General features: G+C 53.6%; 1 protein-coding gene across 1 annotated transcript in view; it reads left to right on the top strand.

Annotated features, from left to right (window-relative positions):
• FAH (fumarylacetoacetate hydrolase) overlaps positions 1-10391 on the top strand; it is a 32555-nt gene extending 22164 nt beyond the window's left edge. Inside the window, exons 11-14 of the mRNA XM_082838471.1 lie at positions 2085-2131; positions 4546-4647; positions 5412-5529; positions 10143-10391. Of these exons, the coding sequence (XP_082694597.1) occupies positions 2085-2131; positions 4546-4647; positions 5412-5529; positions 10143-10222 (347 nt within the window). The 3' untranslated portion in view covers positions 10223-10391. The remainder of the gene's footprint in view (positions 1-2084; positions 2132-4545; positions 4648-5411; positions 5530-10142) is intronic.
• The last annotated feature ends 2898 nt before the right edge of the window (positions 10392-13289 follow it).

The following is a 13289-nucleotide window of genomic DNA, read 5'->3' as shown; positions in this document are numbered from 1 at the left end:
AGCTTCTGAAGGGGGGAGGGGATGGGGTGCCACCTGCTGCAGACTGGGAGACACGTGGGGCTCTTGTAAAGGATGGGAAGGGACACCCTTGTGCTCATTGCGAGCCGCACGGGGCCCATGTGGCCTTAGCCCCATAGCACTGGGCTCTCAGCTGTTAGGGCCGGAAACCGTGGAGTCTGGGACCTCCACCCTCCACATGAATCCCCTCTCCAGCCTCTCCGACCAAAGTCTGCCCAGCCTCTGCTCACACGCCACTGCCAACCCCTCACCCTTGGGTGGCATGTTTTGTCCAGTGCCCGTTTGAAAGCATGTCCTCGTGGGCCTGGCTCTGTCCTCTGGGACCACACGGAGCCAGCACACCTAGCCCCCGGGTCCTGCTCTCGGTCAGCCCTGAGAGCCTCGCAGCAGGGCCTGCGTCCCCCTGAGGCTGCCCAGCTGGGCTGAGGCAACAGGCCAGTGGAGCAGTAGTAAGAGAGAGCCGGGCTCTGCAGGCCACGGCTGGGGTTCGAGTCTTGGTTCTGCCCCTGCCCAGCGGTGGGACTTTGGACAAGTTACTGAATCTGTCTGTGCCACTTTGTGGTCTGAAAAGTGGGATAATAGTGGTATCGACTTCAAGGTGTAATTGTGAGCGGTAAGCAAGGTGATTCACATCAAGGTCTAGAACAGCACCTGCACCTGGGTAGAATCAGGTGTCATTTTCCGATCCTGAGGGGGGCCCTTGGCGCTGGGAGAGGGCTAGTCTGGGGGCTGCACACAGACCTCCTGGGCCACACTCTGGCCAATCTCTTTTCTTCCTAGATCTCTCTCCTCTTTTTGTCCTGTTTACATACCCCAGGCTCTGCTGTGGCTCTCTCGCTGCAGCTTCCAGGGTCTCCATCCTTCATGGGGGTGATTCTGGCGGCAGGCTGTGTCCGCCAGGAAGAGGAAGGAGCTCTCGGAAGCTGGCCTGGCGGTCTCTCTCGGGAGGAGGTCGCTCCACACAAGAAAGGGCTCCTAGGAAGAGCCTCGCAGCCGCCAGAGCGCCCCTGGAAAACTGTGCTGGTCCCACTCTTTCACGTTATCAATTGGGAAAGTGAGGCTCAGAGAGGAAGAGGGATTCACCCCGAGTCATTTAGCCGGCCGATGGAAAGGCTGAGACTACAGCCAAATGTCATAAGCTCCAGGCTGATGTCCTCCTACCCACAAATGCCTCTTTGGAGGTCATTTCTCTCGTTTTCATCCTGACCATCTGGAAACATCCAGGGGAGTGCACTGTCGGAGAAAGGGACAAGATTATCAAGAAGTTGCAGTGCCCAGAGATGTAGAAAGACCTGGAAGAGGGAGGACCGGGTGCAGGGATGGCTTCCAAGACCCTTCCCCACACCAGTCCTGATTGTGCAGTTCTGATGTTCTGAGTTGGGGTCTGGGTGAAGCAGGCTTGGGGGACCCTGACCTTCCATGGGGCCGATGAACACACCTGTTCTGTGCAGCCTCAGAAAGGAAGACAGGGCCAGAGGAGGAAGGCCTGTCCTTGGGGAGTAGAAGAGCTTTCTGATCATTAGCACGCTTCAGAAATGGTACAGCAGTGGCCTGGTACCTTGTGTGTAGTAGGTGTGTAATTGTTTAATAAATATTGTTGAAATAGTAGCACATTATCCATCATGGGAGGAGTCTGGCAGGGGGCAGATGGCCCCGGCTGTCCAAAGGGCTCTGGCGGGCGTGGCAAGTTGGTTTCAACTTGTACAGCATCTCCAGTTGATGATCAGCTTCCAGGAGCATCGTGTTAAGCGGGGTTCTGAGGCTACATCTGATCTCAGAGGATACCAGTACTGTGATCCATTTGTGCTGTCTGCCGTGGGTGTGGGAGGAGGAAGTGGCGTCTTGTGTGCATCTCTTTGCCATCCGTGGACTAGATCCTCTCTGTGGATGCCTCCCAGCTCTGATATCCTATGAGCTCATTGGTTCATGGACTCTTTAGGTAGAATCACATTAGACAATGGGAAGCTTAAACCACAAATAATTCCCCCTACGAGGTGGGTCCCTCCCTCCTTGATGAATAGAATTAGGTCTCTTTGTCAATGTTACTTGTCTTGTCTACCCAACAGGAGAAGGAATGAACCAAGCAGCTACTGTATGCAGGTCCAATTTTAAGGTAAGCTTTGAAGTCAGGCAGACTGCTTTTTGGAAGTGAGGGAGACCTTTCTTCCTGGGAGGACCAGGGGAATAGCATCCACTTTGGGCTATGATGATGGGTCAGCATGTGGGCCTAGAGCTTCCATGGCCCTGTATCTTTCCAAAGAGGCCAGGAGGTCACAGAGACCCCTCCAGATGGAGGCTTCATGGACACGGCCAGTGCTTTTCCTGGGGAATAATAGATATTCCTCTGAGGGGCTAGTCCCTGACTTCTGTCTTGCCAGGGGCTGGGTTGATCAGAGTGACTTATTTTTTTAAAGTGAACTTTTAATTGAAGCATAACACATAGATATGAAAATGCACAGGTTATGAGTGTACAGCTCAATGAATTCTCACAAAACAACATCCCTGTGCAACCAGCACCCAGATCAAGAAACGGGAAACCTCCAGGACCTCAGCTGTGCCCTGGGGCCCCTTCCAGGCACATCACTGTTCTCCCCGTCAGGTGTAAACTTTCTCCTGACTTCTCTTACCCTCCATTCATTTTGTCTGTTTTTTAAATTTTATAAAAACAGAATCATACGGTATATACTCTTTTCTATCTGGCTTCTTTTTTTTTTTGCAGTACGCGGGCCTCTCACTGTTGTGGCCTCTCCCGTTGCGGAGCACAGGCTCCGGACGCGCAGGCTCAGCGGCCATGGCTCACGGGCCCAGCCGCTCCGCGGCATGTGGGATCTTCCCGGACCGGGGCACGAACCCGGGTCCCCTGCATTGGCAGGCGGACTCTCAACCGCTGCGCCACCAGGGAAGCCCTGGCTTCTTTTGTTTTAACATTATGTTTCTGAGATTCAACCATGTTGCAGTTTGCAGTGACAGTTCATGATTCTTAGCTGTTGTATCGTGTTCACAGTATAAATGTTCCACAATGGATTTTTCCATTCTACTCTTTTTTGTGTGTGTGTGGTAAAAATATGGAACGCTTCACGAATTTGCGTGTCATCCTTGCGCAGGGGCCATGCTAATCTTCTCTGTATCGTTCCAATTTTAGTATATGTGCTGCTGAAGCGAGCACTCCATTCTACTCTTGATGGACATTTGGGTTGTTTCCAGTTTTGGGGGGAGAGTTACTGTGAACATTCTAGTCCAAGTCCTTTGGTGCATGTATGCGCATGTCTGTTGGGTGGATATCCAGGAATGGAATTGCTGGGTCATAGAGGATATGTGTCCATACTCAGCTGAGGGGTGCATCCAAACACTTCCCCAAAGGGCTTGTTCCAATTTATACTCACACACGCAGCATGTAAGCGTTTTGGCTTCTCCACATCCAAGTCAACACGTGACGTCGCCGGCCTTTTCATTTCCGCCTTTCTGGGGGACTGTGATTTCCGTTTGCATCTCCCTAAAGACTGATGCAGGGCTTCCCTGGTGGCGCAGTGGTTGAGAGTCCGCCTGCCGATGCAGGGGACGCGGGTTCGTGCCCCGGTCCGGGAAGATCCCACATGCCGCGGAGCGGCTGGGCCCGCGAGCCATGGCCGCTGAGCCTGCGCATCCGGAGCCTGTGCTCCGCAACGGGAGAGGCCACGACAGTGAGAGGCCTGCATACGGCAAAAAAAAAAAAAAAAGACTGATGCAGCCGGGCGCCTTGTCATATGCTTGTTGGCCATTTGAACATCCTCTGATTCAATGTATTCCTTTTTCCTCCAGTCTCCCTTCTAATTTAACTTTATTCTGGGCTCCTTAGGCTACTAAGAAGTAATAAGGGGGCCTCCCTGAAGGGGTCTCTTGGGTCAGAATCCATTTCTAAGATTTCCTCTGCCTGGAGTGGCAGATCTGAGAAGCTGTGACCTTGGAGAGGCGCAGGCGTGCCGCCTCTGAGCTGCTCGGGGGGCGTGTGGTCCTCAGCCCACCCCCACCAAGCCTGACCTCCTTCAGTGCTCCTTCGTTCCTCAGTGTGCTCTGAGGTCCTGTTTGAGTCGTTCAGCTCTGTTGCCCAGTGTCTGTTCCAAAGCCCAGGGTGGGAGAATGGAAAGGAGGTCTTTGCTCATGAGAAGCTTCTGCTATGACGAGGACCTAGACCTTGTCAACTTAGGACTCAGGGGTAATCTCAGGACAGGGTGGAATTATGGACAGATGAGCACATTGCAGATTGAGGGTCTGAGCGGTGAGGTTGGCTCCTCGGGGAGTGCTTCGTGGAGAAGGTGGGTTAGGGGAGGGCTGGAAGGGGCAGAGGAGCGGGGGCTGTCGCTGGTGAAGGTGTGGGGAGAGAGGCGGGGAGGGTCACAGGGAGCTGCAGGAGGACAGCTTGTCCTTGCTCTGAGGGCCGGGAGAGAGCCCAGGGAAGGCCTCAGTGAGTGGTGCAGGTTGGCAGACTGCTCCAGGAGGCTGGGAGAAGCCCACCCTGCCCGTCCCCACCTCTGTGTCCCTCGCCCGCAGTATATGTACTGGACGATGCTGCAGCAGCTCACTCACCACTCTGTCAATGGCTGCAACCTGCGGCCGGGGGACCTCTTGGCTTCTGGAACCATCAGCGGGCCGGTGAGTGTCTGCTTGCCTTGGGGGCTGCCCACCTGGGGCACCCCTATTCCCCCTACAGACTGGAGGGCCCTCAGCTCTCCCCTGAGAAGGGATTCCAGCCCGAAGCAGGTGTATCTTTCAACTCTGTCCTACTCAGGGCTTCATCCATCTCTGGGTGCAGGAGGGGCTTCTTTTTCAAATTCAGGAGAGGCTGGTGTAGGGATGAGAGGCTGTGTCTGTGTCCTGGGGGAGAGTGAGAGTGACACGGGGGCAGACGCAGGAAGCCGCTACAGTGTCTGGTTGTCACCACCTCACAGTGCCCCCACCCAGGAGGAGTGGCCCACTGATTCCCCCCAGCCCCCTTCCACGAGCCCTTGGTGATGACTTTTGGGTGGTGCATGTACCAGTCACTTCCGGCAAGGTCGAGACTGCAGGCTCTTTGATGGAGAATCTCTTCCCAGTGGGTGGGGTCAGGCACGACAGCGTCTGGGTAAGCCGCAGCCTCTGGAGCCGGCAGGGGCCTGGCAGGAGGGGCCTGGGCACGCTCGTCCAGCATCCCGCACCTCCGCGTCCTGGATGGAGTGAGCAGGGCAGGTAGAGTGCCCGGCCTCGAGGACACTTCTGCAGTGGTCCCACAGAGGCAGGGTCTCTGAGGGCCGCGGGATCCCCCGCCCCTTCCCAGCATCCCCTGACCCCCGCCTTGCTAACCACTGCCCACACCAGATCCGCCACGCTCACCGTGATGTAAGTACATATCACACCTTCTTCCCTTTCCCGTTATGAAGGAGCCAGAGAGCTTCGGCTGCATGCTGGAGCTGTCGTGGAAGGGAACGAGGGCCATAGAGCTGGGGAATGGACAGACCAGGAAATTTCTGCTGGACGGGGATGAAGTCATCATCACAGGTGAGGGGGCCGGGGCCCGCGGGCGTCCTCTCCTCCTCGGCCGCGGGCGCTGTCCTAACCGTCTGGCCAGGAAGCCATCTGTCCCAACTCGTCCCCACTCTGGCAGTCCCAGGTCTGTGTCTGCTTGTACTGGCCTTCGCCCCAACGCTGCCTGCCGGGGACTTTATTTTGGTTTAAATTAAATTTTTTTTTTTTTTATCTTTTGGCTGCACTGCGCAGCACGTGGGATCTTAGTTCCCCGACCAGGGATCGAACCCACGCCCCCTGCATCGGAAGCGCAGAGTCTTAACCACTAGATGACCAGGGAAGTCCCTGCCAGGGACTTTAAATCGGAGTCTCCCCGAACCAAAAAGACTGCAGAAGTCCCGCTTTGTCTCCTTCCTCCCTGAGCGAAATTCTAAAATGTGGCAGGTTCCCATTGTTCTGGACTCTGCAGTGCAAAGACCCTGTGTCCTATGACCTTGTGCCCTATGACCCTGTGCCTTATGACCTGGCTGAGTTAGTGATGAGATTTCCCAGCAGCCCATTCCGAGGAGGTCAGGGCACCCCTTACATCTTGGGGGGGTCGTTCTGTCTACCACATATCATTGCTGGAGAGGAAGGAGCCGCCGTGGTCAGCAGCCCGCTACTCAGGGTCAGGTGCAGGTTGGACTCCCACATCCCCACCGGCCCTGTGACCTTCCTCAAGTTATTGAACCTTTCTGGACTCAGTTTCCTCATCTTTAAAATGGAGTTGATGATAGATACAGTAGTTAACCTCACAGCATGGTTGTAAGGATGAGACGAACCAGTTTATTCCTTCAGGGGACGTTTCTGGAGCAGCTGCTGTGACTCCCATGCTGGGGTTCAGGGGTGAACAAGGCAAGCGCAGGATCTGCCCCCTGGGGTCATGTTCCACTGTCACTGCTGCACCTGCATTTTACAGGTGGGAAAATGACTTGAAGCGGGTAAATAACTTGCCCAGGATCTTGCAACCAGTAAGTCACGAAATCAGATTTCGCATCCAGGCAGCTTATCTTCAGAACCCCAATTCTTAAGCCCTTTGATAATATCTAAAGAGCCTAACAAGGTGCAAGGTACCGTCACAAGATGACGGTCTTCACCGTTGTCCTCATTGTCATTGCTGTTTTTTCCAGAACCCGGTTTTGAGAATGCCCAGCATCCTGACTCCTCCTTAATAGGAGTCCCTACCTGAAGCGTGGGAATCAGCCACGCCCATCTGCCCTGCAGGCAGGTTAAGGGGGCACCCGTTCTCTGCACTCGCTCTCCACATCCTGGTCTCTGCCTGCCGACCACACATTTCCCTTCCTGGGTCCTATTGTCGCCCCTATTTCCTGGAAAACTGGGCTGTAGCTGTAGCTATGGATTCTCGTTCCCATTGGTGGGATGGAGTGGGGAATAGGCAGAGGGTCAGATTTCAGGAAAGGGCCAGTGAGATCAGATAACATTCCAGAGGAGATTATACTTTTCGCTTCCATTTCCGTGGTTGATGGAGCCCAACCCAGGGAGGCAGGGAGCTGCTTTTCCCCTCTGCCCAGGGCTTGGTGACACGCTCTGACTTGGGTGCAAACTTTCCTCATGCTCTGGCCTCTCGGGGCCCTCTGTCCCTGCCTGAACGCACCTGCCCCCAGCTTCTCCTCCCTGCACTGGAGAGCAGCAGCTTGGGAGCCTGGAAAGACCTTCCTCAGCTGGGTGCAGAGCCTCACTTTTCATCCTTTGGGCCAGTGGTCTCAACCAGAGTGGCTTTGCCCCTTGGGGGACATTTGGCGACGTCTGGAGACAGTTCTGGCTGTCTCCGAATGGCAGCCGGGGACGCTGCTAAACATCCTAAGTGGACAGGACAGCTTCTCATGAGAAAGAATCATCTGAGTCAGAAGGTCGTCTCTGACGTTAAGAAACCCCATGTGGACCATCTGCTTGGCAGCTGTAAAATGGGGAGGAAGTGGCCAGCTTTCCCACCAGGATGTAATCGTGCATCTGTTCTCAGGAAGCAGGCAGGGCTGTTTGCTGGGGGTGGTGGCTCTGTTGTAACCCAGGGCAGGAAGGAGCAATGTGAACGACAGAGCACCCGGCGTTGCAGTGGGGAGGAGAAAGACACCCTCTGAGTATTTGCAGCTCTCCAGGAAGAAGGCGCTTTAAAGATGCTGCAGCTTAGGTCTTCCTTGGTGGCGCAGTGGTTGGGAGTCCGCCTGCCGATGCAGGGGACGCGGGTTCGTGCCCCGGTCCGGGAAGATCCCACATGTCGCGGAGTGGCTGGGCCCGTGAGCCGTGGCCGCTGAGGCTGCGCGTCCGGAGCCTGTGCTCCGCAACGGGAGAGGCCACGACAGGGAGAGGCCCGCGTACCGCAAAAAAAAAAAAAATGCTGCAGCTTGGAGTGAGCTGCTTTGATAGATGATTGATGAATTTCTGCCAGGTTTTGCTTCCGTAGGCTTTTTTTCCCCCAGGGACACGAATATTTCTGAGCGTTGAGATTCTAAAGTGACTGATGGAAAAATAATGAAACGGAATAGGCAAGGATGTTGCTGGGCAAAAGGTGACACTGAGTGTTAAGGGTCAGCGCTGGGTGGCAAGGATGTGCCTCGGTGATGCCGGGGAGGGTGAGGGGCTGGTTTGGGGATGTTGCTGGTGTCCAAGCTGCCACCTCCCCAGAGAAGGCCAGCGGTCAGAGCAGCCCTCACAGGGAGGACCGGTGGGATGACTGGGCAGGTGGGAGGAAGTGGGAGGAGACAGGCTGGGTAGGCTGTACCGAGCTACAGGTGGCCGTGAGGACTGTCCCTGCGCCCACTGGAAGGGCTCCTTGAGGCGTCCCTGACCCCGTCTCCCAAAGCTGTCTTTGGTCTCAGTGTTCAGTTGGCTGGGAGTCCTCTCCGCAGTGAGCTTCGATTTGTTTCTATCAGTTGTGGGAATATCGCAACTCCTTGCTTTCCCTTCTTCACATTGGGTAGCAGAAGGCCTAACTCCAGATTCGGGGGTCGTCTTCGGCAGGTGAGGGGGTCTGGTGGTGTTTTGTGTGACTCAAGGTCACGGGCATCCCCTGCAGTGGCCCTCGTGTTCGTCATGGGCAGGTGGCCGTCACCTCAGCACTGCCGTGGCTCGTGGTGCTTGAGAAGCGTCTCAATCTGGGGAGCCTTGGAGCCTCTGTATAGGCCTGACACCCATAAACCTATGTGCTTCCATCTGTCTTCTCTCTAGGGGCCACTGGAGAGGGCGCTGTTTAAAACATAGCTGTAAAACACAGCTTTCACTGTCTTGCTGAAAACTCCTGAGTCACCTCAGTGCCCTCAGGAAAAGGTTCAAACTCCTTAACATGGCTTCTAAGAATACTCTGTACTCTCGCTTCTCAGGGGACCCCACACAACAGCTTCACTGAATAAATGCACCTCGTGCATCTCTCGCCTTGGTCTCCGTGTCTTTGCACACGCTGTTCCCTCTGTCTGGCACACCCTTTTCATTGTGTCCCCCCTGGTGAACTCGTATCCACCTGTCAAGTCCCAGCTCCGATGTTCCCTCCTTTCTGCTCCTGTTTCCTCCATGCTGCTCTCCCAGCTCCTCATAGACTTGTCTGCTCTGACTCAGACAGCTGCTCCCACTCAATGGACCCTTCTCAGGTCCAGGGACAAGGGCCTCCTCCTCTCTGCCTTTCTGCTGAAATGGAATTGAGTGAATTTGTTTAACATCTGCTCTGGGAGAGATGTCATGCTAGGGCTTCAGCCACGTGTTTCATCGAATCCTCACAACCCTGAGAGGTAAGGATTGCTAATCCCATTTGCAGACAAGGGGGCTGAGCTCAGAGGTTAAACAAGTTGCCCCTAATCCCCCAGCTTATAATCATCATAACAGCTGACACTGAGCATTTCCCCTGGGCAAGGCACTCTTTTGGAGTTCTCTGTGTATTAACTCATATCATCTTTGCAACAGCCCTGCGCAGTGAGTACTATCATTAGATCCATTTCACAGATGAGGAAACTGAGTTCCAGAGACTTCCCTCGTGGTCCAGTGGTAAAGACTCCACACTCCCAATGCAGGGGACCCGGGTTTGATCCCTGGTCAGGAAACTAGATCCCGCGTGCTGCAACTAGGCTAAAGGAGCCTGCATGCCACAACGAAGATCCCACGTGCCACAACTAAGACCCGATGCAGCCAAATAAATAAATAAATATTAAAAATAAAAAAAAACAAAAACGAAAAGAAAAGAAACTGAGTTCCAAGGGGACTCAAGGTCATGGAGCCAGTAGGTGGAAGAGCCAGGCTTTGAACCCAGTCAGTCTAGCCTCAGGCTAATTAGCAAGCCTAGGATTTGAACTCAGACTTACTTAGGGAGAGTTGACCTATACCTATTGCTTTACCTCTCAGGAAAGCCATTGTGCCATCCTTACACCGCTTGTGAGGGTCCCTGACAGTAGGGCGGGCCTGGAGTTCCATCTTGGTGCTCCTGTAGCTCTGCCCAGCTTCTGGAGAAGGTGGTTTTTCTGTCGAAAATACCTGTTTGTCATTCAGATGGCGCCTTCCTGCCTTGGGCCCAGCTGTGTGCTGACCGGCACCGTGGCCGCTTGGGCGTTGGTTCCCCTGAGCCCAGCGGCTTCGTGGCTGACCCCTGTCCTCCTCTGTTGCAGGACAGTGCCAGGGGGACGGGTACCACATTGGCTTTGGCCAGTGTGCAGGAAAAGTGCTGCCTGCCCTCTCAGCGGCCTGAGGTTCTCTCTGCCTTCCTGGAAACACAAGCCTTGAGCACTGCCCTCTCCACCTCCCTGCGGGGGACCAGGGGCCCCCACTGAGGCTGCAGGCCTGGTTCTTCATTCAGTAATAAATAAAGCCGTCGTGCTCCCTCTCCGTCTGGGCCTGGCACGGCTCTGAGTGCGCAACGTCTCCTCGTGTTCTTGGTTTGACCCAGTGCGTCAAGGTGTGTACCACTTCCTTGAGAGACCAATTCGTTTTCTAGTTTTTATTAGTGAGGCCGAGGGTCTGCTGTTCCTCCTCAGACATTCTAGAGCTCCCAGTATTCTCTGGAACGTAGAAGAAAGAATGGCGCTTATATTAGCTCAGAGTCCTCCAGAGAAATGCGACCAAGTAGATGTGTATAGAGAGAGAGACATTTATTTTAAGGAACTGGCTTATGTGATTGTAGAGGCTGGCAAGTCCAAAATCTGCAGGGTGGGCCGCAGGCGCGAGACCCAGGGAAGAGCTACAGTTGGAGTCTGAAGGTGGTCTGCTGGAGAGTCCCCGCTTCCAGGGAGATCAGGCTTTTTTCTCTTAAGGCCTTCAGCAGACTAGATGAAGCCCACCCATATTATGGAGGATAATGTGCTTTACTCAAAGTCCCCTGACTTAGATGTTAATCTCACCTGAAATCTACCTTCACAGCCACATCTACACTGATGTTTGAACAAACATCTGAGTCCCGTGGTTTAGCCAAGTTGACACGTAAATTTACGCACCACAGCACCCCTCACGTTCAGTATTTCTTGGGACCGACTGTTGGATGTACGTGGGGTGCAGACTTGGTTCAAGGGCCCTGTAGCCGTGTCAGCACATTATGAACCTTTGGCTGAGCCCCCAAGTCAAGGGTTCACACACCTGAACCGTGAGAGGGCAGGAAAAGGGCCAGGGGCTTGCTTTTCTCCCCTTGCAAGCCCACCAGAGTCAGGAGAGTGAGCCTTGCCCTGTCTCCTCTGCCCTGCCCGCTGCAGACAGGCAGCCTGGTTCCTGGTGACCACAGGGGAAGAGGATGCCTGGTGACACATCTTGGGCCTAATGGACCCCACACCAGGGCCTGGGAGGATGACTGAGCCTGCGGAGCCTGCCCATTAGATCACGCTACTCATTCATTCATTTATTCACCAAGTCGTTATTGAGTGCCTTCTCTGTGCCAGGCACTGTAGTAGGCACAAGAGGTGCAGCAGTCACAGAATAGCTGTGACTTGTGATGCCCTTGTGCCCTGTGATGATTACTTCCTAGCGGAGGGAGATGGACAGGAAACAAATGGGCAAGGAAAAGATACGTACTATTGAAATGGAGCAGGACCCTACGGTCTGTGCCCACCATGTCCTCCTCCTGCCTTCTGTCTGTGGAAAAACTTTAGCCAAAGGATAAGTTTAATCAGAGAAGTGAGAAAATGCATAAACAAAGGAAAACAGTCAAAGGAGACCAAATAATAATAGTTTAGTCATTAAGCAAAGTCAAGGACCTTTAGTTCTTTCTCAAGGGCTATAGATAATATTCTGAGCCATATCCTGTGAGCTGTGTTATAGATACTGAAACCCACACCAGGTGGAGAAGTTAACTACAAGATGACCAGACTGTAGCCATGACATAAATTGCCACCATTCCGAGAATTGGCCTCAAAGAAATGGAAACAAACCAACCCTGGAACTGAAGATTAACTGTACTTAAAACCATGAAGATGACAGTGGTCAGACCACCAATGACCAGTTTCAAGATGACTGTCAGAGCTGTTTCTGCATGTAGCCTCCTCCCTCTGTCTATAAAAGCTCTTGACCCCTGATTGTCGCTTGGGGGGGAGTCAGCCTTAGGACAGGAGTCCGCCCTCCACCTCCACCCCCAGCATCCAAAGTAAAGCAAACTTTCCTTTCCACCAACCTTGCCTCTTCATTGGCTTTGAGTGGCTAGCAGCCGGACCCCACTTTCGGTTACACTATGACAGATGGGGATAGATTCTATGGAACAATGGGGGACATGGGTGCTATTATAAACAGGGTGGTCAGAGAAGGCCTTAGTGCCTCTGGTTCTTAGTGCTTTTTTGCTAGACAGCTGAAGAAAGTGAGGGATCCAGGCATATGGACATCTGGGGCAGAGTGCTCCGGGCAGAGGGTCCAGCCAGTGCAAAGACCTGAGAGTGGAGCATGTTTATCAATTCTAAGGAACATTAAGGTATTTCTTTCTCACGTAAAAGCATTTTGGAGCCAGGAAGTCTGGAGTTTGTATGGCAACTCCACAGTGTCATTAGGGACCCAGGGTCCTCATCCTCAGCACACGGGGTTCAACCTCAAGGTCACCGCATGGTGCAAAAAGCTGCTGGAGCTCCAGCCAATACACCCAAGTTCCAGGCTTGCAGAAAGAAAAATTAAAGAGGTGAGGGTTGGGGGGATGAAGGGCTGAAGGGCCCTCTCCTAGATGAGTTAGGTACCCTTTGAGCAGCCTTCCTGGGAACCCCATACTACACGTTTCTTGCGTTTTATTGCCAAGAACATAGTCACAAGACCACACCTCATTGCAAGGAAGGCTGGGGATATAGTCTTCTAACTGAACACATTGCTTCCTCAGCTTAAAATCGGAGCTCGACTGCTAAAGAAGAAGGGGAGAATGAATCCTCGGGGATGGGGTGCAGCTCGTAGTCTCTGCCACACACAGGCTGGGAAGCGTTGTGCTCTGAGGCTGAACTGGTCTTGCACAGCTGATTTTGTTCCACGAAGCTGCGCCCTGGGGCCATGGTCTTCAATGCTTTGCTGATTTCAGTGGAAATCCTGTACAGTAAGTCCCCTGCATATGAATGAGTTCCGTTCCGAGGGTGCGTTCGTAAGTCCAATTTGTTCGAAAGTCCAACAAAGTTAGCCTAGGTGCTCAACTAACACAATCGGCTGTATACTGCTGCTTTTCACTTGCTTCCAGACATCCTGGCCTTGAAATAAAGTTACTGTACTACTGTACTCTGTACAGTGCTGCAGAGTAAAGTGCACAAAAGCACAAACACTTGTAGAGGATGCACGCACGTGACAATATACTCCAGACACGTGGACTAACT

Source organism: Leucopleurus acutus (assembly GCF_964270905.1).
Source record: "Leucopleurus acutus genome assembly, chromosome: 1".
NCBI classification, from domain to species: Eukaryota; Metazoa; Chordata; class Mammalia; order Artiodactyla; family Delphinidae; genus Leucopleurus; species Leucopleurus acutus.
Note: the sequence above shows the minus strand (reverse complement) of the source record. Positions and strands in the feature narration are given on the sequence as shown.